Source organism: Topomyia yanbarensis, chromosome 2 (assembly GCF_030247195.1).
Source record: "Topomyia yanbarensis strain Yona2022 chromosome 2, ASM3024719v1, whole genome shotgun sequence".
NCBI classification, from domain to species: domain Eukaryota; kingdom Metazoa; phylum Arthropoda; class Insecta; order Diptera; family Culicidae; genus Topomyia; species Topomyia yanbarensis.
In genome coordinates this window covers 335,412,914-335,439,302 of record NC_080671.1, presented here as the reverse complement: position 1 = coordinate 335,439,302, position 26,389 = coordinate 335,412,914, and the positions used below count along the sequence as shown (strand labels likewise).

The window sequence follows — 26,389 nt, the reverse complement described above, 5'->3', positions numbered from 1 at the left end:
GGTATAATATGAAGTTCGGTGTTGAACCCTCCATCTACTCCTCCGCCTCCTACCTCTCAACCTCCCCTACTTCTCTCACCACGCCTCCCTCTCAGACCAACCTCCCTTCTGCATTTCCTTCATCCACCCCGTATACTAAAATAAGTTAGATGATTCCCGACGAATCCTTCCCCTTCCAGTAATTATATCCTTTCCCTTCCCCTTCATGAAGTTAATATGAAGACAACATTGAACTCACGCTGATTAAGTTATATAAATATTATATTTTTGTTTGTTTCAAGTATGTCAGTGTCGACATGTTGCTTGTTAGGTTCGTGACAATCGTGCACTTATATATGCTTATCAAGTGTGATAAGACAGTTTGTCTTCACATCTCGCCCTGAGCAGAAGCAAAAAATCGTCCCGCGCAAGTGAAACAATCAATTCTACCTAAAAATCAATCGGTGCCTATCACACAAGCAGTTCATATAACAATAGCCTATACCTACTGTGCGATATAGTGATGAGTGACGGTGCCCAGCAAAAAGCAACCCAGATGCGGCCGAACTGTGTTGCTGTTGATTTTTCAAAATGCCCCGTAAGACCAGCCATTCGGGAAGTGGAACAGTTATTAAAAGTGCAGATGGAACTCAATCTGGCTGAAGTGAAAACCCTCCAAATGCATCATATCAAACATTGCGTGCTGATTTCGTTCAACAACATTAACCAAGCTGAGTCATTCGCCTCGCAAAACAACATGCAGCACACCGCCGAATGCGGCAATGTTAAATATAGCATTCCCGTATACATCGAGAACGGCGCTGTAGAAGTTCGGGTCCATGATTTGGCTACGCGTACCCCTGACGGCGCGATTAAAAAATGCTTGCAAAAATACGGAGAAGTAGACACCGTTACACATGATACATGGAGGATTTTTTTCTCGGGCATCCCTAACGGTGTTCGTGTGGTGAGAATGCGTGTGACCAAGCCAATTCCCTCTTACATAAGCTTCACAGTGTTAGGAAGGGACGATGCTCTCATTCTACAGACATCACTAGTCACGTACCCAGGGCAAATTCCTACGTGCCAGATCTGCACGAAGAAGCTGCACCTCGGAAAACCTTGCGTAGAAACTGTTAAGGAAAACTCAAATCCAACTGAAATCAGCACACAACCATCTTACGCTAAACCACTAACAGCTACAAAACCAACATCTATGGATCAAGCACCAACAACCAGCAACAACAACAACGAAACGAATGCCGATAACGAACATACTAAAACGACCCTTAAGAGTAAAACACAAACTGGAACATCCGACTGCGAGCAGCAGGAAAGTAGTACGGATGAGGACATGGACGTGAACGATAACGCGAAAGAAGACAAACGAAATGAACCTCAACTTGCAGTGGACAACACTGGCAATATTTCGCCCCCTAGAAAAAGGATCTCAACACGCAGCAGAAAGCTGCGCCTGAACGAGACCAAAAATTTAACATAGCTGTTTTTTTTAATTCATTGTAAAAAACAAACAATCGACCTCGTCGAGCTACCGCATTTGGGCCTAAATAAATTTTTTAATTATAAAAAAAAGTGTGATAAGAATGTAATAAACGTATCCACAATGTTATGTTGAACGTAACCAGGTATTAAATCATAGTTTGGATAAATGAGAAAGGCACAATTGCACCGCTACGTGGTTTAAAACAGATTTTTTTTATTAGTGTACATTTCGTCGATTGTTTTTTGTCGATTTTGTTTGGTATCTCTAATTCACTTCGTCCGACTCTGGTCAACTCTACATGTCGTGAGCGTACGTGCGTTCTGTCTAATGAGGGGAAGGAGAAACTAATAAACAATAATAAGAGTTAGTTAGACATATTTCGTTCAATTTTTGTGGTATTTTTAGCAAAGAATGCAAAATTCCGTATCCGATCGTGCCTGATATTGCACTGAAAGTGTTTCCGCTAGTTAGATTTCCAAATAGTTACAGAATTAGTGGAAAATTTTTCTCGCCGCATTATGACATCAACAAAGAATGGATTTTGCATCGGCAGTAAGTGATAATGGCCGCGAGAGTCATTAGCTGAATGGATTGTCTGATCGCGAAAAGGAAATAAATACCGCTTATAAATGATGCGGTTAAAGCAAGGTATTAAGATGTCCGCCATTCTGGACCAGGGAACGAAACGTTGCCGGCGGTCCGATATCAAGCAGGAAGAGTGTCCCAAAAAGAAAAAGTTGGACCTCTGGAAAAAGGTATGATTTTAAATTCCATAGTTCCGCTCAACGATATTACATTGATTAGCCGTTTTCTTTCTCAGATAATCGCGATACTCAAGAAGGTTGATTCAAAGCGGACTATAGAAGATGAGAGATTGTTAGTCATTCATAAAAGCTTGGTCAAGCAGATTCAAGAACGGAGGAAACGCCGAGTACAATACAAAGAACGGATGCTAGAGACGGAGGATGACCCGGGAGAGATTGAAGGAAAGGCCTTGAAATTGGCACAGGCTATAGCAAAATCACAACATTTGGTTGTTTATACGGGAGCTGGAATCAGCACTTCGGCTAAAATACCGGACTACCGTGGAAGCCAAGGAATTTGGACGTTGTTGGCACAGGGAAAGGACATCGGAGAATATGATTTGTCACTAGCTGATCCAACGTATACGCATATGGCGCTGTTCGAGTTGCACCGAAGGGGAGTATTGAAACATGTCGTTTCCCAGAACTGTGATGGATTACACTTGAGATCGGGATTGCCAAGATTCTCCCTATCGGAAGTACATGGAAATATGTACGTGGAGGTGTGCAAGAGCTGCAAACCAAACGTAGAATACTGGCGCTTGTTTGATACTACCCAATTGACGAATAGATACCAACACAAAACGAATAGACGCTGTAGGAAGTGTGGAAAGCCACTGGTCGATACGATTGTGCATTTTGGTGAGCGAGGACAACTGAAATGGCCGCTTAACTGGGGTGGAGCTACTTCACATACAGAAAAGACCGATGCTATTCTTTGTTTAGGGTCTAGCTTAAAAGTACTGCGAAAGTACACCTGGCTGTGGGCTACGGATAGACCGATGAAAAAACGTCCGAAAGTTTTTATAATTAATCTCCAATGGACTCCAAAAGATAAAGTTTCATCCATCAAAATCAACGGAAAATGTGATGAAGTAATGAGACTGGTAATGAAGCATTTAAACATTGACGTTCCCGAATACAACCGTCTGCAGGATCCAATATTTGCTCACGCAACCTTGTTGCTGCCGGAAGAGCAGCATACGGCTTCTCAACCGATGCTGAAGAATGCGCACAAAGAGGAAGCCGAAGGATGCACTTCCAATGGAGTTAACATTAAGACAGAACTCAAAACGGAAGATTCGGATGTGAAAACTGAACAAGCTCATCAGCAGATTCCATTACTCATCAGTCAGCAATCTTTTCTAACTCCTCAGCAAATGTACATAAACAATCTTCTAATGCAGCAACAAATCAGCTATAATCTACTTTTGAATGCCGCCCAATTGCAGATAAAAAACGAAACGCAATCCAACAACACTTCTCCCTCTGCTGTCAAACTGCCACCGCAATGCGCAGTCCCTCCCCTTGTACCATGCTCGTCCAACGGGTTTCGACCGACTAGTCCCCCGGCTGCAAGATTAATTATCCCTAATATAGCCAACAAACAATCTCCTTCTTCGGTGAATGTGATTAAAATTGATACCACATCAAGTCTGTTTGGAAACCTACGAAACATGTTGAACACCATTGACCAGAATCCATCTAACACCGGCTTAAACCAGCCACAGGAAGCAAAAAAATCACCATTAAACAAAATACACATCGTCATGCAGCCTGTTCTCCCAGCTGCTGCCGATGTTCCCAAACTGGTACCGTTGAAATGTGTGACAAAGGGCAGTCCTCCGAATATCGAACCAACGCATCAGTCGAAAATTATTTCCAACATTGTTGACAAAACAGTTGGTACCGAGAGACCAGAGGTCTTTGATGATCCGGTTAAAGTAAGCGAGAATTTACCGGAATGCATTCTACAGGAGGATTCTAGTGGTAAATGCAAGTCATCTAATTTAGTAGCACGTCCCGGTGAAAATTCAGCGAAATCTGAAAACGAAATGAACAAACAGTGTGCCGGTTCGATTACAACGCGGCCTTCAAATTCAAATGATACAAGCAGCTCTTCCGAAACTTATCCCGATTCGACCGATGACGGGAGTTTAGATTCGAATGTTGAACCTACCAGAACGGTAGCAACTGCAAAAAGTGCTATATTACGGGACGTTCAGGGTCCTCGCGTATTAGGTGGTGTAGATTCGAAAGGCACTGTTGCGGCGGAAAAGGTGGAACAACAACGATCTACGGTTGTAAATTCTCCAGATTCTGCCCCTAGCAGCGCAGAGACAGGAATAGGAGTAGATAAAGGTAAGCTACTTGTAGGATCTAATGGACTGACAAAATTCTGTTTCTAGAGATTCTAAGAATGTTTCGTTGATGGATAAACGTCAGCACGGATTTGTTAAAAACGCTCGACCACTTCGAACTTGATGACATACACAGGTTTTCTAGTTCAAGCTGTCGAGAAGCGCCAACAAATTGATGCTATATATGTTGATTTCATTGAAGCTTTCGACAGGGTGCCGCACAACATTGCTGTTATGAAACTGTAGCGACTAGGATTTCCCCCATTGGTAACCAGGTGGCTACAATCTTTCTGGACGATCAGCTTTTGTTATGAGTGGTGCACATGCTCAGCGTCTTTGAAACGTCAACCGGGTCCCTCAAAGAAGTCATCTATTTTTATCGATCCCTGCACCCGCATCATGTCTGGAGAACTACTCTACGCTGATGATCGGAAAAAATTTCGCTTCGGAGCTCGATTCAGCGGTACCCCAAGAGCATAATATAGTCAATACTTGAGGAGAGGTTCTCGCTGAATCGAATGCAGCAAGGTGATAGTTTTGAGCGCTCGCCTACTCTACACTTCAAGCCTGTGTCATTTTCCTGCGCAGTTCGTTGTTTGGCCCAATGAATCTCGTTCCTTGATCGCTACGCTTCATCTATGCTATCTGCACTGTCCAGATATTCGTTGGCAATGTTTCCGAATTATGGCATCAGCAGCTGCTGGGAACTCTTGGGCATGCTCTTCAGCATTCCGAATTTTGACATGTTGTAATGAGCATGGTGAACACGCTGCCGCAAACGTAGCAACATCTATCAGACACACTGTGGGTTCCATACTGGGGTTATCCTGCCAATTGCGTATGAAGGTCACCCCGTCCAATTTTTACTTGGAGGAACATCTCTTTTAAAACTGCACAGAGAGCCACCCCTCTTTCGCGGAATCCGAAAAGCTCTGGCAAAAGAAGGTTTGGTTCTTTCAACAGCATCGTGTTCAACGAAATGTCATTCACTTTGGCACAAAATGTACGGATTTTCGATGGTTTCTTCGGATTTAGAACGTACCCCTTCGCCTGGTATCGGTAGGTTGCATCACAACACTCACGCCAAACACTGGGTCTATTAAGATTCGTCGCTCCAAACGCTGCAATCGACGAACTGCCATTGAACAGCTATCAGGGAACCCGCAGTAATCATAAAGCCATAGCAGGCCCGCTTCAAGCCGCTAACCGACCCGCTTCGTAGTTTTCTGAAGGATATTGTTCGCACCTTGTACTTTCGGAGATTCGGGACATTCCGCAGCCTCTATACTGACACTTGCAGGTACGGAAGCTGTACTTACGATCCACAGATTTATCTTGTTTCCCATACACAGTCCACCCGAGCCGCAACTTCTCCGCAATCGGCCTTCCAGGCTCGCCATCTCGTATCTTGTGCATGGCAGGGTTGTATACCATTCCCCCGAAAGCCATTTCCCAGAAAGCCATTCCCCAGAATTCCCTTCCCCAGAATGTACCATTCCCCAGAAAGACATTTCCCAGAATATGCTAATCCCTAGAAAACCATTATCCAGAATGCCCCATTCTCCAGAAAGTCATTCCCCAGAATGCCCCATTCCCCAGAAAACTTATGGTTTTTATTCATTATTTGTGGTTAGGTCAAAGGTTTGCGCATACGTAATTAAAAGAACTTATGCGGTGTTAAGCTGCTGAGGATGTGCCGTCGAGAGCGGCGGCCTCTCGCAAGCAAACCTGTTATCCTCTCGTAAAACCGGTTTACTCGAACATAGGAGTTGGATCCTTCTTTCAAACATGAGCAGTTCTTTGAATTTGTACGCCAAGTAACTCTTGCATGCAAACTTGTGATCTTTTCGTCTGCCCGGTTTATTCAAACATATATGTTGATTCCTTCTTTGGAGCTTTGGTTAAATCCATATTAAAATCGAAATGAATGCATATTTTGACAAATGGTTTCGTGGGTTTTTAGAGCATTTATCTTTATTTTGTATTGGGAATGTTTGCTCGGTTTACTCAAACAGGTTGCACTAAATACATTAGAAAGTATTTTCATACCTTACGCCAAATGGTACTTTTACCACAGAGTTAGACATAATACTCGACAACAATTATTCGTCAATGTTAGCGATCATTTTGAATTGAATATATTATTAGTTGGGACTGTTATCGCATTTGCGATTATGGCGCTACTGACATATGTGCAAGTATACGGGGGATATACCAATTGCTCCTGGGCCTGTGGGTTGAGTAATTTGTAAATGAGTGGTTGGAAGCATGTATAAAAGGTGTCTGGTGTTTTGGTCGAACTGGTGCAACGATATTTTTGCGAGGAGCCGCCGCTTTCGACGGCTTATCCGTACCAGCATCATGCATTGACTTAGGTAATGTACAAAGTTTTTGTTTCGCCTTACTTACATAACACTGTTTCATTCTTTTAGATTCTAGGAAGGGGGCTACCGCTTTCTATGGTTTCTGTTGAATGGCACTGAAAAGCACACCTGTACTGAATTTTGCGATTTGTCCTATATTGCTATTGTCTAATGCTGCTACCAGTGCACTTTTCGAGGGGAGCAATATGGGCAACATACTGAAAAAATGTTTTGATTTTCATCAAAAAAATTTCCCACTTCAAAAAAAAATGTCTGGGAAATGGTTATAACTGTGGAATGAACTTATGAGCATTGGTTCATTCTGGATATGGTTTTCTGGAGAATAGTTCTTTCTGGGGAAAACACTTCGGTATCTTACTTTCTGTGGAATGGTTTTTCGGGAAAGTCAGCTATTCTTTATTTAAATTCGGAATATATAATGTCATCCTACCTTCCGGTTTCAACACAACGCAAATCATTTGAAATGTGACCGAATCGAAGAATGTCGTTCGATGGAAGTGGGTACGAGTCTAGGGGCAGATCACTCTAGCAATGTATAACAAATTTGCATCAAATTAGAAAAATGCATTTAATTTCTATTTTTGCATCAACTTTGCACTCCCTCGCAGAAAAGTTTGTTCAACAAACGTCCTACGCTGATACAAGTTGTTCGACGTTTTTTGGAATGTAAGGCTAGTTTTTTCGTAGCGTTTTGACGTCTTGCACGCAACGCAAAAGACATTACAAGCAAAGCAAAATACATTATGAATTTCTATTTTGATGGAAATAAATGCATTTAATTTCGCTGATTTTTAAAAATGCATCACAAGTGATCTGCCTCTTGGAACGAGTAGTACGTTTGAAAAGATCAAATCAATAAAAAAAAGTTAAACTTTTCTGGGGAATGACTTTCTGGGAGATGGTGTATTCTGGGGTATGGAATTCTGGGGAATGGTACATTCTGGGAAATGACTTTCTGGGGAATAGTATATTCTGGGGGATGATATTCTGGGGAGTGGAATTCTGGGGAATGGCCTTCTGGGGAATGATTTTCGGGGGAATAGTATACAATCGCATGGCAGTAACGTGAGCACTGTCGTTACCGATGAGAATATGAGGCAATACGTTCTCGTAAACCTTGATCAGAAGACCTCTCTAATATGGGAACGACTCAGCCAACTCCTCGCATGGCCACTGTTCGCATGCGAACTTTGCCATGTCGGCTTCTCAGCGAATCTTTAACGCAAGCCACTGAGACTCGGGTCTCAATTCAATAATTCAATTCGTTTCATGTTAGCCATCTACTGTAGACACAGGGGGACCAGCGTTCGCTACGACGCATCATCCAAGAAGTTGACACAAAACGTTTGTTTCCATGCAGCTCTACAAGTATAATTCGAAAGAGTGCGACCTTGCCAATGTGGTGATGGTTGGTCACGGCGTTAGATCCTGACGGTTTAAGTTTAAACTTCGCCTGTTTTGACTAAAGCTCATCCTGCTTCTTCTGTGAGTGTAGCAGGGAATGATGTCGTAGCTGGCATCCGTCGATCTCACATACGAATTCACGGCGCGGTCGCTTTCCATGAGTTCCCAAACACATACGGCAAAGTCTAAGCTCCTGAATGGTCTTCCGGCGTTCGTCCAACGTCTTCTTGGCAAGCACACCGCAGATCTTCACCCAACTCTGTGAGTCTTTGCAAACCAGGCATGTTGGATCGGATAAGCATGCAGGCATATCCATTGCCTCATGCTTTCACGACACTTTTACTGGTTCCTCTGTGACGTGTGCACCACAAATATGTTTGTCTTTGCCGCTTTTATCTAGCTTCGTAGACCGCGACTGCTGTTGCAGCTGTCTCGAGTCGTAGTTCTGTTTCACACCATTTGCCGCAATAACCTACGTCGACATGTACTAGGAAAATTACCTGCATTTTTCTTTGTACAATGACCAATCAAGCTTCGTGTGTTGAGTTGAATTGTCCACTAACTGAAACAACAGCATTGGATTGCTCAAAAGCGCCTCATGACCACTGGCTTCCCGGTGATTAAACAGATTTCCGTTGTAAAATTAGAAAAAGGCTAGCTGATCCACAAACGAAAAGCAAAGTAAAGTGCATGAGGAAAGGGAGAAATTTGTGCAGACCGCTCATCCGTCGTGGTTTCCTCGCGTTCCTTTCCTGGGTACAGGAATTCCGGTGTTCGGCTAGAACAGATAATTATCTGCCACTTCCCAAACGATTCTGCTGCTCGCCTAGGTTGACTATCCCCGAGCATTCACTCAACACCTTCGATTTGTTCGCTATTGTTTCACTTCCTCCAGCGAAAAAATCAAACAGCCTTAGTTTAGGTTTAGGAGTTTTTCTCGATATTGAAGGTGCTTTTTGACAAAGCGTCTTTCGAATCCATTTTGGAAGCAGCACGAGGTCATGGAGTACCTTCATATATCACGAACTGGATACACGCAATGCTTAGCAACCGACATCTGCGCTCATCGTTAAGACAAGTAGAGATAAGGAAACTGAGTGTCTGCGGATGTCCTCAAGGTGGTGTGCTGTCACCACTTCTATGGAACCTTATCGCCGATGGCTTGTTGAGGAAACTTAATGAGCTTGGATTACCCACGTATGGTTTCGCCGATGATTATCACATAATGATCACCGGTATTTGCATTAACACATTTTTTGATTTGATGCAACAATCCTTATTTGTTGCTGAGCAATGGTGTCTTCATGTTGGACTATCAGTTAATCTAAATAAAACATCAATGGACTTTTCATGCAACAAAGGATTACACCCGAAGCTCGTCCATTGCAGTTCTGCGACTCTGAAATTATTATCGTCGATCGCGTTAAGTACGTTGGGGTAATTCATGACTCAAAACATAATTGGACAGCTCACATCGATTTCAGGATCAAGAAAGCTTGCATGGCCTTCGGCCAATGTAGACGGGCTTTCAGCAAATCTTGGGGACTCAAGCTCAAGTAAATTCGATGACGATGACTGGTTCAGCGTTCTCGACAACACCTACTGCTGCTCTAGAGGCATGCTTGAACATAAAACCACTACATGTGTTTCTGAAACAAGAAGCACTTTCTTGTGCATACGGTCTTAAGGTTACTGGGCTCTGGAACAGTAACCCAATAGATCGTGTAACTAGCCACACAAGACTGTGGCCCCAAAAGATTACTAGGGTTGAGTATACACTTGCTTTCAGTGACCTTACACTCACATGTAGTTTTCCTTTTAGAACTTTCATTGTGAGAATTTCTCTTCGCGAGGATTCTTTGTTGGAGGGCCAAGCCGGTGCTGGTGTCTATTGTCATGAAATGAGATTAAACCAATGTCATTCGCTTGGTAGATACTGTACCGTATTCCAAGCATCTTTGCCATCCTGTGTGGCGTACAATCAGCACTTCAACAGGAAATTTTCGGTAAAAGAATTAATTTTTGCTATTACAGCCAGGCTGCCCTGAAAGCACTATATTCGGTAGATTCGAGATTGAAATTAGTAATCGCATGTCGAACTCAAATCAAAGAAACTAGCATTTCAAATGGCAACAGCTGGCGCTGCAGCTGACTTCGTTGGTCCAGAACAAGTTCTACCACTGTCGATAAGTTGGATAGAGCACAAGATTCGCTCTTGGGTTGCATCCGAACATGCCAACCATTGGCGTAGCTTGTAAACTTGCGTTCAAACAAAGACTTTTATGCCGGATGTTAGTCCGAAACTGGACATTGCAAACTCAATTATCACATGGCTACTATTCAGCGCTCTGAGTATTATTCATGCGATTTTTGTGAATCCGACTACGGAACATTATATGATTTGATATGCAACTGCCCTGTAATGCAATATCGTATCCGGATATTTGGTTCTCCATACATAAATGAACCTTTATACCTGAAGGATATGCTATTGTTCTTAACCCAGTGTGATAAAGAGCTATAGTTTTAGTTGTATTTGAATTTGAATTTCGGGGTGTTGTCGTTCTGTTATCTCAATATCCCCTCGGGGATGATGATATATCCGCTCACTGCTTAAATAAAAGTTCAAAATCCCTCCGGGGGTTGAAAGTTTAATTCCTGCTAGCACCTGCAGATTGTTCAGCATCCCTCCGGGGGTGCAGAATGCTCTGTTTTAATTGTACTGCGTCGCTATTTTCCTTACCCCCAACTTTACCACTTCCCCTCAGGAAATGATGAGAAGACGATTCTTGGCAAGGCGCAAATCTCCGAGCAACATGGGGAACGTGCCATTTGAGCCAGAGTACTGATTCCTGATTCACTTCCTTAAGCGAAAAAATCAAACAGCCTCTACGAATATCTTAACATCATGTTCACTCGTCCTCGCACTTCTAGCACCGGTTCTGGAACGGGCAAAACGGCACACACAATAACGCCAGAATATTTTACAATTTCAACATTAGCTGTGTGTCACACGATGAATTTTTTCCAGCTGTTCGCTGGGTTTGCCAGAAATCACAGCGGAATGAACGGGATTGTTTAAAGATTTCAACCTCTAGAAGGTTGTCCAAAAACTGAGAGGTTCACACGCTCTCGGATTCACACTGAGTTCCACCAACGTTAGTTCCACCAGTTTCCACTCATACTGCTTTTCGGCTGAATCTCGATGGGCCGTCTGCACTCCACTGGCTCAGACAACTTTTCGACCAAGCGGTTTCTTCCTTGACAGCTCCAGTGCTGCAGTAATCCCGCGACTGACATCCCATCGCGGGTGGGTGCGTTCACGACCTCCTCTCTTTCCGAGTGCGTGCTACACTCTCCCGTATAACATCTCATTATTGCACTTATGGTTCTCCTTTACCCACTTTAAACGTAACGCCGTATCCGATAAACGTGTCGTTCAGTATTGCTTTGGTCCTGGAACGTTACGCACCTTCTGCAGCAATGTGTGGGTTACCAGCTCCGGTCTACCGTACAGCGTCTCAATTGTGGCAATATCATGGGACACAGCTGCCGGTAACAGTAAAATACTTCGTACTACTTCCTTTAAACATCGCTACCATCTTGCCAAATTCTCTGCATCATTATATCAGCACGCTTCTGTCGTGATGACATAAGCGTTGATGAACAGTGGCCAGTCCTCTGGATTTACCGACAGTAGGCAGCCTGGCAACGAGCTACTGCCGATTCGGTCCACCGTGATAAGACAACCGAGGCTGTAGTTCCGTGAGTTTTGAGTTTTATCTTCAAGTAGTTGACGGTATTGCAAACACCCTCTCGCAGGTTGATGGGATTGACGGTATTGTAAACATCATCAAGCCACAATAGATTCAATAGAGTTATCTAAATATAAGGACCTTCGCTCTTTTTAGTTTTTATTTGCACCAAGTTCTACTACTAAAGGTTAATTAGTTCTCATGTTAATAATCCACCAAACATTATGACTACTGAGGATTTGATTTATATAAGAAGCCCGCTTCACGATGTTGATTACAATACGCCTCGATAGTGGTGTGTCGAGGAGGCCGGGAGGGCTGATATGAGCCTTTTTTCTGTTCTATACCTTTCCTCTATTTACCAGCTCATAACCAACAATCAACCAATAACAAATAGATAATTGAGAAAGGATGTGCTATGTGTGGTGATTGGCTATTCAAGTATTAGTAGTGTTTGAAGTACTAATGTATGTCTCATGTGATGATCATAACTTCAGCTGTATCTTGTACCTATCTAATCTATTACGTCTCTCATATATTGTCTTTTATTTCTTCTTTTCGAGTCCTATACTGCCATTATACACCCGCCTTCAGCTGGGTCAACAAAGATGGTGATAGTGAACGTCTTAACACTCACACATTCTCAAACGCGGTCTCAAGCATGAACCTATAAAAAAGCCCTCGCGCACGCGGTTACGTATCGATCACGTCCGGAAGTCTACCCTTGATCCTAGAAGTCTAGGTCCATGCCTTCAGCTGGACCAATTAAGAAAATACGCTCATACCTATTAGACAACACGTCTCATGGCGACATGACCGGGAACCCTATCGATATAAACGATCCCACTCTCTGCCAGAATTCTAACCGCGCACCGAAAATGCAATATCAGACTCACGGTTCGCGCGACCATTCAAGAACACACGTTACAAAATCACGTCAACGCACAAACGTTAGAGCCCCTCGCGATTTTCCAAGCAACCTACGCCCACGAACTCGCAAACGTGATTACACCCCGGTGATAAGGTGAAAATCTCAGCACTCATAAACTTAGCAACACGATCTCAAGCGTCAACCTACAGACTCCCGCGCTCGTGCCATCATGAATCGAGATCGTCCGGAAGTCTCTATCCTCGGTACCAACAATCTATGTCCTTGTTAATTAATAAAAAAAATAAATTTGAAAAATAACTCCCATATCCACTAGACAAAACGTTCCATGGCGACATGATCGGAAACTCTAGTGATATGGGGTAACTCTCTCCCTGTCAGAATGTGATCCGTACACCGAAAGCTAAAGATCGGAATGACGGTCCGCGAATATATGAATGGCCGCAGGGTTTCAAAATCGAATTTATACACGCGAAGTCACATACGCGCGAGCACACGCGACAAACACGTCAACATACGAACACACCTATACCCGAGATCGCGTAAACTTGATAACACTCTGGCAATTGTGTGAACGTTTTAGTACTTACGACGTTACAAACGCGGTCTCAAACGCGAACCCGCAAACGCGCGCGATCATGAATCGGTCACGTCCGGAAATCTTTAGCCTTCATTCTTCTGATACTTAATTTTTGGTGTACGGTTCAGATTCCAGAAGAAAGTGGGTTCTTACATATCATTAGAATTCCCATTCATGTCGCCGTAGAACGCGTGGTCTAGTGGATATGAGCTTTATTTTTTTTTTGATTGATCCAACTGAATGTGAACGGTCCGCGCGCGATCATTCTAGAACACATGCGAATATGCGAAAGGCACACGGTTATCAAATAGAATTTATACACGCGAAGTTCATACACGTTAGCACACGCGACATACAAACGCGTACGCGACATACAAACGCACACGCGACATACAAACGCACACGCGATCTAGCACGTTAACGTACAAATGTTCGAGCCCTTCGCGATGATACACGCGATCGCGAGTCCCTACGCCCGCACATACCTGAACCGTACAATGAATATCACATTCAGAATCACGGCCCGCTACAATTGGCCTGATGCAGTGTTTTATTGGGCGACATTGCCTGTCTCATCTACAAATTGTAGTATGTGATTCTGACGGGGAGCCCTTCCGAGAACCTAGCTCTACAGCTCCAGTAGGACAACTCTCAAAAAAAAAAAGTAGTTGACGGTATTGCAAACATAATTAAGCAGCACCTGACGGACAACAGCTTTCAGATGGTTATTGCATTACGCCTCGATAGTGGTGCATCGAGGAGACCGAGAGGGCTTATGGGCCTTTTTTGTGTTTTTTCATACTCCGCACCAGCCCAAACTAACAGTCAGCCAATAGCCTGTGCACATTGGCGAGGCAGGCTGGTGGATCGCCGTGGATTGGCTTTTTCTGTGGGCTGTGTTTGCAAACATTGTTCAACAGCTTAATGGTAGTGTTTGTAGGCACAGCTCGCAGTGGGGGTCATTGCGTGTCGATTTATTGGTCAGCTTCGTCATCGTGCACAGGTCAATAAAATAAATAAAGAAATGTAGAAGAAGAAACCTATTAGTTAATGTTTAGTACTAGTGTACAATGGTTATGTGCTAGTCGTTTGTCTATCTGTGTGTGTTCGTCTGAGAATTTGTGACAGCTGGATCAGGGAATGGATGTAGAACTGGCGCATATGATAGAATAGTTAGTAAATCCAGTGTTCAGTATGTACATTCGATTCTATTCATTCGGCAAGATTGAATTGGTAACTTAAGGTACAATTAGTACACCGACGCACGTGAATCATCCATTCTCTGTCAGCATAGTATGATAAAATCCTATTTTTGTTGTAGTTTTATTAGTTTGCTTTTCCTCTACTGATGTATACCAATAATAATATCGGTCAATTTATACACTTCTAGTTAATCTCTTTGCATCTTATTTCTTCATTCGGCATGTTCTAAACCCTTTTATTACTATATCCTAAATCAGATTCCTACTAACACTCACTAACACAATTAATTGCACATTCTCTCATATACACTCAAAAAAAAGTAAACGTTATGCCTATTGATTTTACACATAGATTTTTGCAATTAACGGAGGCATATAGACACTATTTGCTGGCACATAAACCTAATGTGTGTATTTACAAGAAATATTAATCTTACATTCACATTTCATAACTATTGGGCACATAAAACCCCATTCTATAACAATATGCACATATAACTTATGTGTGTTCATACATAGTTTATACAGTTGACACATAGAAGATATGTGTGCGCGAAATAACAATAGCATTTCTTCTTCATATGAATTTTAAGCGGTTTGAAGCAAATGGAATTAACGTTTGGATTTTTTTCAGTGTACATTCACAATCGCTCCCATTTCAAACGTACAAACACTCGTTTCCTGCGCGATTACACAAACCTAACCCCAAACACGAACATGCAATTGCAATCATCTACACATATTCAAGCAAACCCACCGCTCGTGCGATCATGAATCGGTCAAGTTCGGAAGTCTACCCTCAGTAATAGAAGCCTAGACTCATACCTTCAGTTGGACCAATCAAACAATGACGCTCATACTCACTAGAAAAAACGTTCCATGGCGACATGACCGGGAACTCTAGTGATATGGGAAAACTGACTCTTCTCGCATCTAGCACTAAAAATAAAGCATCAGACTCACGTTCCGCGCGCAATCATTCAAGAATACATGCGAATATGCGAATGGCCACACGATTATAACTCGAATTTCTGCACGCGAAGTTATACACACGTCAGCGCAAGCGACAAACTCGTTAACATACAAATGCTCGAGTCTTTCGCGATCACACTATCCCCTGGACTCGAACGCAAAAACTCGCACCTTCCACGCACACACCACCACAGGACTCATCATTAGACCAAATACAAATTTGTATTTGATTAGACTTTATATACAATGTCACACGCAATAATTACAGGTTTTCGTCTGGTAACTGGGGGAAGTACATCTCAAACGCAGAACTTATCATTTCAATGATGGCTTTGGATCTGCGTTGCCTGTGTTCAAGGCACCATAGCTTCATCCGTCAGGTCAAGGATGTATGAAACCCGTTAGCAACCACCCTCGACCCTAGTTGCCCATAAAGGGATAAAAAATAAAAAAAGTACTACAAAAACACCGTTAGGAGTACCCGGGAAGAAGTTTCTCCAAGTATCAGGTGTAACGAATGCAACTTCTCTGTATAGCGACATGCACTTTGTAATTAACTCAGGAACGGTACGAGGTGATAGGTCATATAGTCTTACATCTATATAATCATTTTTAATATAAACGGAAATCTTAACTCTTGCGTTGTCACGTTCAACAACGTGTTTAAGTTGCTCTGCAAATCAAAATACGCGGTTTGTGCCAACGTTTTCAATGATACTAACTCTACATTGCGAAGATGATGATAATGGTAGTTTAGCCAACGGATTTGCGCTCTAACCTAGCTGTCCGCCTGATTACCGGTCGGAATTCCTGGCATTGGTGGCGCTCCGAAAGCTGATGAAAACGAGCCGTTGGTGCCGGTAACGATTGACCAGCGGACATCTGCGGTAGATGTCCTCCAGGTTGCCCCGAAAAGGGCTACGGTTCGAATCCTGACCTCGGCATCGGATACCCTCCAGATGGCACAGAAACCGGCTCCGATTTATTGGCTATGGGTGTCAGTTGCGATATATTCCCGGGCTTGGGTCTTAATATTCCAACACTGTTTGCATTCACTCCCGTACCAACAATAATCGGATTGTTTGACAGACTATTTAGAATAGACCGATTTGAGTATTTCTTGGGGCATACTTGAAGAATTCGGTTCATTCTTGGGCAGTGTGAGAGGAGATCTGTGTACCTGTGTAGGTAACAGCATACCACTTATAATCGGTAAGACGGGTTCTAACACTGGTTGAGGTGGATATTTCCACCTATCCAAAACGGTTTGCTATTGCTAGTATACGGCACTCGTGACTAGCTCCTGCCCTGGATGTCATTGTATTCTCCATCTGCTGACCAACCCTAGTTGCTGACTCCGTGGGTCTCATCATAGTCCAGCTCATAACCTCGTACTGGTCACTCCGCCACTACCAGGGTTGTTAATCGATAATTAATCGTCATCGTCGATAACGTTAACCACCCGTCAACGTCATTGGAAACTCCGTTAACGATAATGTATCGTCGGATTCATCGTCATCGTCGATAATTCATCGGTGGTTATCGCGATACATTTTGCGTTACTTCCCCGTTTATTGGAGTTGAAGTTGATGCGGTAAACTTTCAAATGTTTAGAAAAAAATAACTTTTGAAGGACATGTTGTTGGCAGTTGAAAATCAATAGTTTTGGATATTTTATATGCACAGGGGGGGGGGGGGGGGGGGTCCGACGATGTGTCTAAATGGAATTTTTTGTCAACTTTTCGCAAGAGTTTTATATTGAAGGAAAAGTTATTGGCAGTTGACAATCAATAGTTTTGCACATTTTCAATACACAGGAGGTTCGACGATGTGTCAAAATGATTTTTTTTAACTTTTGGGGAAAGTTTATTATATTGAAGAAGTTATTGGTAAGTGAAAATCAATAGCTTTGGGCATTTTCAATATACCGTCGCACAGTGGGGCGAAAGTGAAAAAAGACGGTCAAAAGTCTTTCCTGAGTTTCACAGATGTTTTCATGCTTTGATGTCTTCAGGACAGTTTCCTAGGACTACATCCTAAATCTTTTAGGATAAGCACCTTAATTTTTCTTAAGGTGCAACTGTCATTTAAAAAGAAAGGTTTTTTAGTTCGACGACAAAAAATTTTTTTGCGCGGAATCTTATAGAGTAATTTATTTTGAACAACTTTGATGAACATATCCGCCATCTATATATTTTTCCTTAAGAAATATGTACGTTGCACCTTAAAATCAGTTTTTTATCTTTCTCTTCTACAACTTAATTTTTTCTACATTGGTATGTCCTAGAATGTTTTAGATATCATCAAGACACATAACTTTTCTGAAGACTCCAATGATGAATGACATGTGTTTCGGGATATAAATCGATTTTTCTCTAAAAAATGGTCATTTTCATTACAAAATTTCTCAAAATTGTGAAACATTGTGAACCAAAACTCGGCATGATTAGATTCACCATGTTATGTAGTATATGTAATCGAAATATAGCAATCCGAACTTTTCGGGTTTTTTACTTTTTTGTGCATTATTATACTGCATAATGTGTGGATATTTCACAGTATCCTTAGATTGCCCATTAGTAAATCAACACGTCATAATACAGAATACTAAACTCAATGTAAAATATATCTTCTATTATCAACAATCATCATGTAAAAATAGTGAAAGTGTATAAAGCACTAATTATACATTAGAAGTATTTTGTATTGAATGATTAAAACTAAAACTAAAATCTTGTAAAGATTATGAAATTTTGGCATTATCCCTCTCATTCTTCGTAAGAGTCAGCAGTCCAGTAACTCACGAATCCACAAAACTCAAGCTCTGAGAGTGATTTTAAATGATATTTGCTTTGACGTGTATTTTCTTTTATTTTCAATAATTCACAATAAAATATTCATAACACTAATGCTATTAATTATTGGATTGCTTTTAGCATGTAATATACCCGCGTAAAAAGCAATTTGAGTGTCCTTCGAATGTATAATTATTGCTTCATTTACTTTCATTGATTTACATGTTAATTGTTGATAATAGAAGAAATCACACGTGTTTTTAGGAAAGGCCAATAAGCATACTGTCAAAATTCACTTTGAGAGGAAACTCTGGTCAAACCATTAATTGCCTATTAAAATGTACTCCAACAGAAAAAGCGAAAACATTTCTCTTTCATAAAATGTTAACATCCATTCTAGGCAGTTACGGTTTTTCCGGAATTTTCTCTCAAAGTGAATTTTAACAGCATGCTTATTGGCCCTTCTCAAAAAACACGCAAGATATATTTTGCAATGAGTTTAGTATTCTGTATTATGACGTGTTGATTTACTAATGGGCATTCTATAGATACTGCGAAATATCCATACATTATGCAGTAAAGAATGCATGAAAAGCAAAAAACCCGAAAAGTCCGGATTGCTATACTTCGCTTACATATACTACATAACATGGTGAATTTAATCATTCTGAGTTTTGGTTCACAATGTTTCACAATTTTGAGAAATTTTGTAATGAAAATGACCATTTTTAGAGAAAAAAACGATTTTAATCCCGAAACACATGTCATACATCATTGGAGTCTTCAGAAAAGTAATGTGTCTTGACGATATCTAAAACTTTCTAGAACATACCAATGTAGAAAAAATTAAGTTGTAGAAGAGAAAGATAAAAAACTGATTTTAAGGTGCAACGTACATATTTCTTAAGGAAAAATATATAGATGGCGGATATCTTCATCAAAGTTGTTCAAAATAAATTAATTTATAAGATTCCGCGCAAAAAAAAATTGTCACCGAGCTAAAAAAAATTTGTTTTTAAATTACAGTTGCACCTTAAGAAAAATTAAGGTGCTTATCTTAAAAGATGTAGGATGTAGTCCTAGGAAACTTTCCTGAAGACATCATAGCATGAAAACATCTGTGAAACTCAGAAAAGACTTTTGACCGTCTTTTTTCACTATCGCCCCACTGTGCGTCGGTGCGTCAAAATAGAATTTTTTCAACTTTTCGCGAACTTTTTATATTGAAGGGCAGGTTGTTGGCAGTTGAAAATCGATAGTTTTGGACATTTTCACTTCACAGGAGGATCCACCAGTGCACAGTGTTTCCAAAGTGGCAAAGAGGTGAAAGAAATTCATTGAACCACGAAAAACAATTTTATCTATAGTGACTTCTGCAAAGTTTATTTGTATTTTTTTTGCATTTGAAAAGTTTTAGTTCGGTGATTAATCCCTCTAAAGCTGTGAAGCAAGTTTTTGTTTGGTCATTTATGAAAATAAAAAAAAACTTTATTTGGCAAAGTTGTTGAGAATATCTTAAGTATTAACTTCGCTGAAGAGACTATGTGATTTAAAAAAAAAACTTTTCCTGGTAATTTTGTAAAATTTCGAAATGTCGCAAGATTTTGTTCAGCATAAGAAAATACAGAATTTTTGTAATGTAAGTTTATTTGTATCTCTTACGACTTAGAAGTTATCGAATGTTTTAGTGTTCAAAAAGCAATATTTTGGTATGGAAGCCGCAACGACGCCGTAGACGACGACTAATACGAATCTGTAAAACAAATACTATCAAAATCGTTTGGTGGGCTCTAGCCTACTTTCAAGTCAAATTCGAGTAAATTCATTCTTTAGCATATTTTTCTTATCTTAGAGATGCAAAATATACAAAAATAATAATACTGTACTGTAAGCCCTCCTTAAGGGAAATTTTTACTAAATAATCAGAACGGGTTATGAGGTTTTGTCGAGGAACTAAAGAAGAATATTTTAACCGCTGCGGTTTATTAAAAGAAAAAAATATGTTAGTCCAGGTGTTCGCGTTTTGACTTCGTCTCTTCAAAACCAGAAAAAATATGTGCCGATTTTGTCAATGTCATCGTTTTATCAGCCTAAAATTCGCCTGGGGGCTGAAAAAACGGGTCTTCACTTTATTCAAAAAACGACTAAAACTCTATTATGAGGCCGTTCATAAATTACACTACATATTTAAGGATAAAAGAAGAAAGCATGAAGCATCTTGTAACATAGCGGAGAGAAGAAACGGAGGAGGGGGCTAAAAGCTTCCCAACTAGAAAAGGAAATCAAACATTTGAAATATGCACGTCCTTTTTAAAATCCAAAATCTTCTAGTTTAAATTAAATTGTGAATGGCCTAATAATAGTGGTTTAGTAGTTTCTTCAAAATATGTTTTTTCGCGCTAAAAATAATTACACAACAATTACACAATAGCTCAAAATGTGTTTTCTTCACGGTCAAAATAATTTTGATCACCTTTTGCCGCTTGGAAACACTGTGCACCTGGGACTCTTCCGTGCACCAACTTACTCGAAAAGTTGAAAAAATTCTAGTTTGACACATCGACCTTCTGCGTATTGAAATGTCCAAAATTATTGATTTTCAACTGCCAACAACTTTCCCTTCAATATAATACACTTTCCCGAAAACTTGAAAAAAATCATTTTGACGCATCGTCGGACTCCGCTGTGCATAGGAAATGTCCAAAACTATTGATTTTCAACTGCCAACAACAAGTCCTTCAATAGGTATTTATTTCTAAAAAATTGAAAGTTAACCGCATCAACTTCAACTCCAATAAACGGGAAAGTAACGCAAAATGTATCGCGATAACCGATGAACCGACGATGACGATGAATACGACGATACAATTATCGACGATGACGATGAAGGCGACGATACATTATCGTTAACGGAGTTTCCGATGACGATACATTATCGTTAACGAGTAACGCCGATAAATTATCGTGAAAAATGTATCGTTTTAACAACCCTGGCCACTACCACATTTTGCTGTGCGAGCGTTGATGTGAAATCGCGCTTCTGTCGTCATCGTCCTCGTTTGCCAACTCAATCTGCTCACGAATCCGGAAAGTTACTTCCACAGCTACAGCAGCTTCATTGCAGCGAACTCATTCTCTCGCTTCTCATGTTCCAAATCCAGACGTTTGAGCACTAGCTTCTTCAACGATTCCAGCTTGTCCATCTGCAGTTGAACCAACCTCGATCTGGCACTGGCATTGGTCTCTGCAGAACTGGTTCTGGAACTTGTGTCGCTCTGTGTAGAGGCACGGTCTGGCTTTGCGATGCTGTCGTTGACACCTTCTCAACTGTAGTACCACCACGACTCACAATGGCAGCAGCTTACCATTCTGATATCTGTATCCGCATCGACACAAGCCTGGCAGTGGGTTTTCTTCCTCCGTGTGCTTGGCATCATGACCAATCTTCTAGTTTTGTTGGGGTCGTTCTGGTTGTTATGCTAGAAGTCAAAGGCATTCATTGATTTTGTTGTTTTCTTCGCATTAATTCAGTCACATTAATCACTCTAATTCGTTCTTGCAACAAATTTTCCACTGACAGCTACCTGACCAAAACACACTACTGCAAATATAAACTTATTATTAACATTACTGACTATATTTATCGTCTATATCCATTACCACAACTTCGCTGGAAAAGGTATCGTTTAGCAATTCAATTCAAAATTCACTAATATTTAATAATCAACAATCGAAGCAGAAATCGGTCTGTCGAATTCCTTTTGACAGTTATCGTTTTCGCAGTACCATCAAAATACGTCCGAGAGCTCGTGTCAGTCCTGCACTCGGCGCGTCGCTTTCTCATGAGACTGATGGGTACTCGAGGAATTTTTACGATCCTTCGTAAGAGGTAAGCTAAACGAAAGCAATTATATGCAAAAAAATCAAACCAGTGGCAGGATTCGAGCCTGCAACCCTTGGGACTCCTGCCCAATGTACAAACCCTTAATGCAATCCCTGGGTTATGATAACTTCCCAGGAAGAACACGTGATTATCGCATTGCCGAGACCCAGACAGACTTGTTATTATCGTCTAGTGTCTGATGTGTCTGATTTTAGTTCGTTTCGTATGACTGGATCGAATCATTCGAATTAAATAATTAATTCATTGCTTTTGTTCCTGGAGCGTCATCATAGCCCAGGGATAGCAAAAAAAGTTTATGCTTTGGCCGGAGTCCTAAGGGTTGCAGGGTCGAATCCTGCCTCTGGGGAGATTTTTCACATAATTGCTTTAGTTTAACCAAATACAGATATGTATTTGGTTTAACTCACCATTTCGATCTGTTTTCCTCGTTGCATACCACCAAAACGTCACTAAAACAGTTAGTTCACTTCAAGTCAAATAATACAAGAAACAGCAAAAGCTCAACACATGAGATAAATTGTTTATGAAATTTTATTTTGTATGTGTCATAGGCAAAACGCGTAGTTTGATTATATATTTTGAATTTTTTCAGATCCCGCAATTGAGCCAACACCACCACCAAAACCAGCCACTCAGCCGCAGCCACCGAATACTGTGAAGGTTATCCTCAGCCACAGCTCAGTGTTTCATTTGTACGAAAGCGCTCCCAAATCCGTGGATGGTTGTCCTCCAGCGCTAACGCTTATCAGTCCGTTAAAATTCCAACTGCCAATGTCGCTACAGCATCCAGGTACTGTAACTACGGCCACTGCAGCTCAGCCCCTGGTAATTGGAAACGTTCCAACAAAGATTCTTGGCAACAGCAACAGCAAAAATGTCGTGTCTCCTCCTATCCTCAACCAACCTGACCGCAAGCTTCTAGCTGCGAGCAGAATAATTTTGGGTGGTCAGCAGCCCATTCAACCCCGACTGTTGATACCTCAAACTGCTTGTATGAAAAACTTGCGACTACCAATGACTACACAAGCCGCACCGTTGCGACCAAGTCTTAGTTGCGCAAAGCCCGATATTCCTGGTAAGAAAGAACAAGAAAGCATTCGAACGGGAACTGTTAATATCCCGAAGACGCCCAGTTCATTACCAGTTTCAAACGGTATTCATTGGCGGGCTCCGCTAGTCACGAACGGCACTGCATCCCCGCCACATTTACTGATCAATGGAATGCCAGCAATCATTTCTTCTAATGTAACCAATAACGCCCCAAAAGCGATCCCAGTAAATCCCGCTCAACGGTTTCCGATAGCGTACGTGCTTAACAAAGGGAATCAGGGTGGTAATATTGTTCTACTAACCGCCCCGCCACTACCAATTAGCCCAACCAAGGTGTTGGCCCCTAACGTTCCTTCTGTGGTACCGGCATTCAAAACACCGACAAAATTCCCTCTGACTGCTTCGATCCAACCATCGAAAGAAAAAACAGCGGTTGAAACGTCTCAATCAATGACTGAACAAGCTACAAGTGATTCGACTAAATTGGACGAATGTTCAGACAATGCATCGAATAAAAGTCCAAATCGGTCGAATGATATCGTCTCACAAACTTCAACACCAGAAATAACACCCGAAAAACATGACGAAGCGCGTGCTCACCCTACCCCTGAGTCAACTTCCGAGGATCAGCCCTCGCCATCACCAGGCCGAACACGAAGCTTTCGTATTCGAAAGAAGACTGATTTTCTCAATATCAAACACCCGGAGAAGAAGAAACCACGGAAGGACGCAACGCCGACGACTCCAAAGAAAGATTCTTCCAATGCAGAACCACTAACTCCCCCAAAATCAATAGAGACCCCGATTGCTGTCTCAGTTCCACCTTCGCTTCAGACATTTGTCGTATCGCCAAGTAGTGCTCAGTTGCTTAAAACGCCACCAACCACTCCGGTTACAACGACCTCCGGCATGCCGGTCAGAAGTTTCTTGACTTTCACCCCACCCGGTAGCTACATTCAGCAATTCATCACACCGCTACAAGCCGGTGGAGGTAAGTTTGTTTGTCATTGACACCAAATGAACGTTTGTCAAAGCAGCATTTTCTTTATCCACAGCTGAATCCGCTCAGGACAAAGTGAAACGCATCCTCAGCTACTGCAAGGTGCTACAAGCGCCGTGTGCTGCAACACTGCCCCAGTGGTACGACGTGAACTACGCGTATTCTGGTCTCCATAGTATTATTCATCCTCCCCCACCGAACGTGAACCTTTGGGATGGAGGAGGATCTCCGATCAAGCGCGAACTGCAGATAGAGTGTAAATTCTGCTTCGAAAACTACCGACAGATCGGCTGCCAGTTCTACGCCCCGCAACCGGCTGAGTTTGTAGTAAAATCCAATCGCCGTGGTAAGGTTGTGATCTGCGAGTGCTGCGACTTTTCGGACGAAGAAACAGTAGAGCCTGATTCTGGTAGCACGGAAACCGAATCAAAAGCGCCAAACAGCGCGCTGCAGGACGTGAAGTTGGAAAGCGACCCCGTCCCTTCGACGTCTAAGAATGAGATTAAAAGTGAACCGGAGTCGGATAGTGGGGATGATAAAACGGTATTGGAAAAGCAGCCCGTGATAACGGACAAATCGGAAGAGCACGATAAAAGACCTAAATTCGATGACGAAAAGCTGGGGTTGGCGTGTAAGGAAAATACCAGTGTCGGGATGGTTAAAAAGTGTCGTACGAAACCCGGTTGGTACGGTAAGGGGTATGGTAAGTTGAGAAAAAAGAAAAAACGGCTAGGGTAAGATCGAGCTATCCGGGAATGTGATGCAACAGGTAATCATTTTTTGCATTTGTGATTTCGTCTTTTAGTGTTCCTTTGTTTTTTCGCGACACATTTTTTACGCGTTAGTGTGAAGTACGGCACTAGTTCCGTATGAATTAGTTTTAGGTACCTTATTTAATATATTGTATTCACTTCATTTAAGTTAATAGTAGTTTGTAGATTCCGCAACAATCTGAAGCGTTGGAAGACATCAAAATTCCCTGCCTGTTGTTTTTAGTATCTTTATTTTCCAAATCTTTGTAAGCATAAAATGCTTAGTTTAAGTGCGATCGGGTCAGGTTTTTAGCTGTTTTTAAAAATACGACCAAGAAAAAGCATATTTGCAAGATAGGAAGAATTAATTTAATTAATTTCTTTCTTTGGAACTTTTTAGCCAAGATAAATGCAATCTTTCAACCCAATTGCAGCGAAACGTTACATTCTTCATAGAAAATCCATTGGCTACAATGCAATTTAAACAACCTACGATTTTATTCCTTGTAAATGTACGTGCTTGAGGTTGAACTAAGTCGGTTTCAAGGCCCAATTGCTCTCAAAACGTATGGTTTGATATGAATTATCTTTCGGGTGTTGATTTGGTAGCAACAAGAAAAACAACATTATTCCAGATTGATTGATCAGATTGATCCACTCCAGTAAAAAAATATGTAGTAATTACCACCCTTTCTTTTAAAATATTCCACCCTTTAAATAGGTATAAAAATTTCAAATTCTCTATTACTATAATTATTTATTACTTTATTCAGGTCTTCAGGCCATTCGGACATTTCGGTCTATTAGAAAGACAAGGCAGCTGCTGATATTTCGAACAAGCCAAACATCCAAGATACTTTTGCATATTCATTGCAAACTTCTATTTGCAAACCAAAGGTTCAGATTGAAGAATTGATGCATCATCACATTGGAAACATGTGTCCATTTCAATATTTTTGTTTGATCTCGGTAGTTGTCCAGGATCGTGTAGAACACTCCTATTTAATTTCAGCATACATTTTCTTCGCATAATTACGTTGGAACGACAACAAATATTACTTTAACGGCTTTTTTTGCTAAGTTAAAATTAAGATGAAACGAATCGATAAAATTGTAATAGTGTTAACGCATTGCAAAAGCTGTGTGGGTGTGTTAGAAGTCATTCTGCAGTAGCAGAACTTGAGAGTTTTGTACATTTGACTACATACTGTTAAGATACTAAGTGCTAAGTTTGAAATCGCATTTTCTAGAGTTAATACTAGTAGTAACAAATAA

General features: G+C 41.3%; 1 protein-coding gene across 2 annotated transcripts; it reads left to right on the top strand.

The window, feature by feature from the left end:
- The first annotated feature begins 1,801 nt into the window (after positions 1-1,801).
- On the top strand, positions 1,802-26,389 carry LOC131684002 (uncharacterized). 2 transcript variants are annotated; one of them, XM_058966455.1, is made up of 5 exons: positions 1,802-2,238; positions 2,304-4,428; positions 22,905-24,353; positions 24,418-25,131; positions 25,888-26,389. In XM_058966455.1, exons 1-4 carry the CDS (start codon positions 2,113-2,115, stop codon positions 25,098-25,100), a joined length of 4,383 nt encoding a protein of 1,460 aa, XP_058822438.1. In that variant the 5' UTR covers positions 1,802-2,112; the 3' UTR covers positions 25,101-25,131; positions 25,888-26,389. The 2 variants fall into 2 exon arrangements, with proteins under 2 accessions (XP_058822438.1, XP_058822437.1); XM_058966454.1 differs by lacking the exon at positions 25,888-26,389 and having other exon boundaries at positions 24,418-25,282.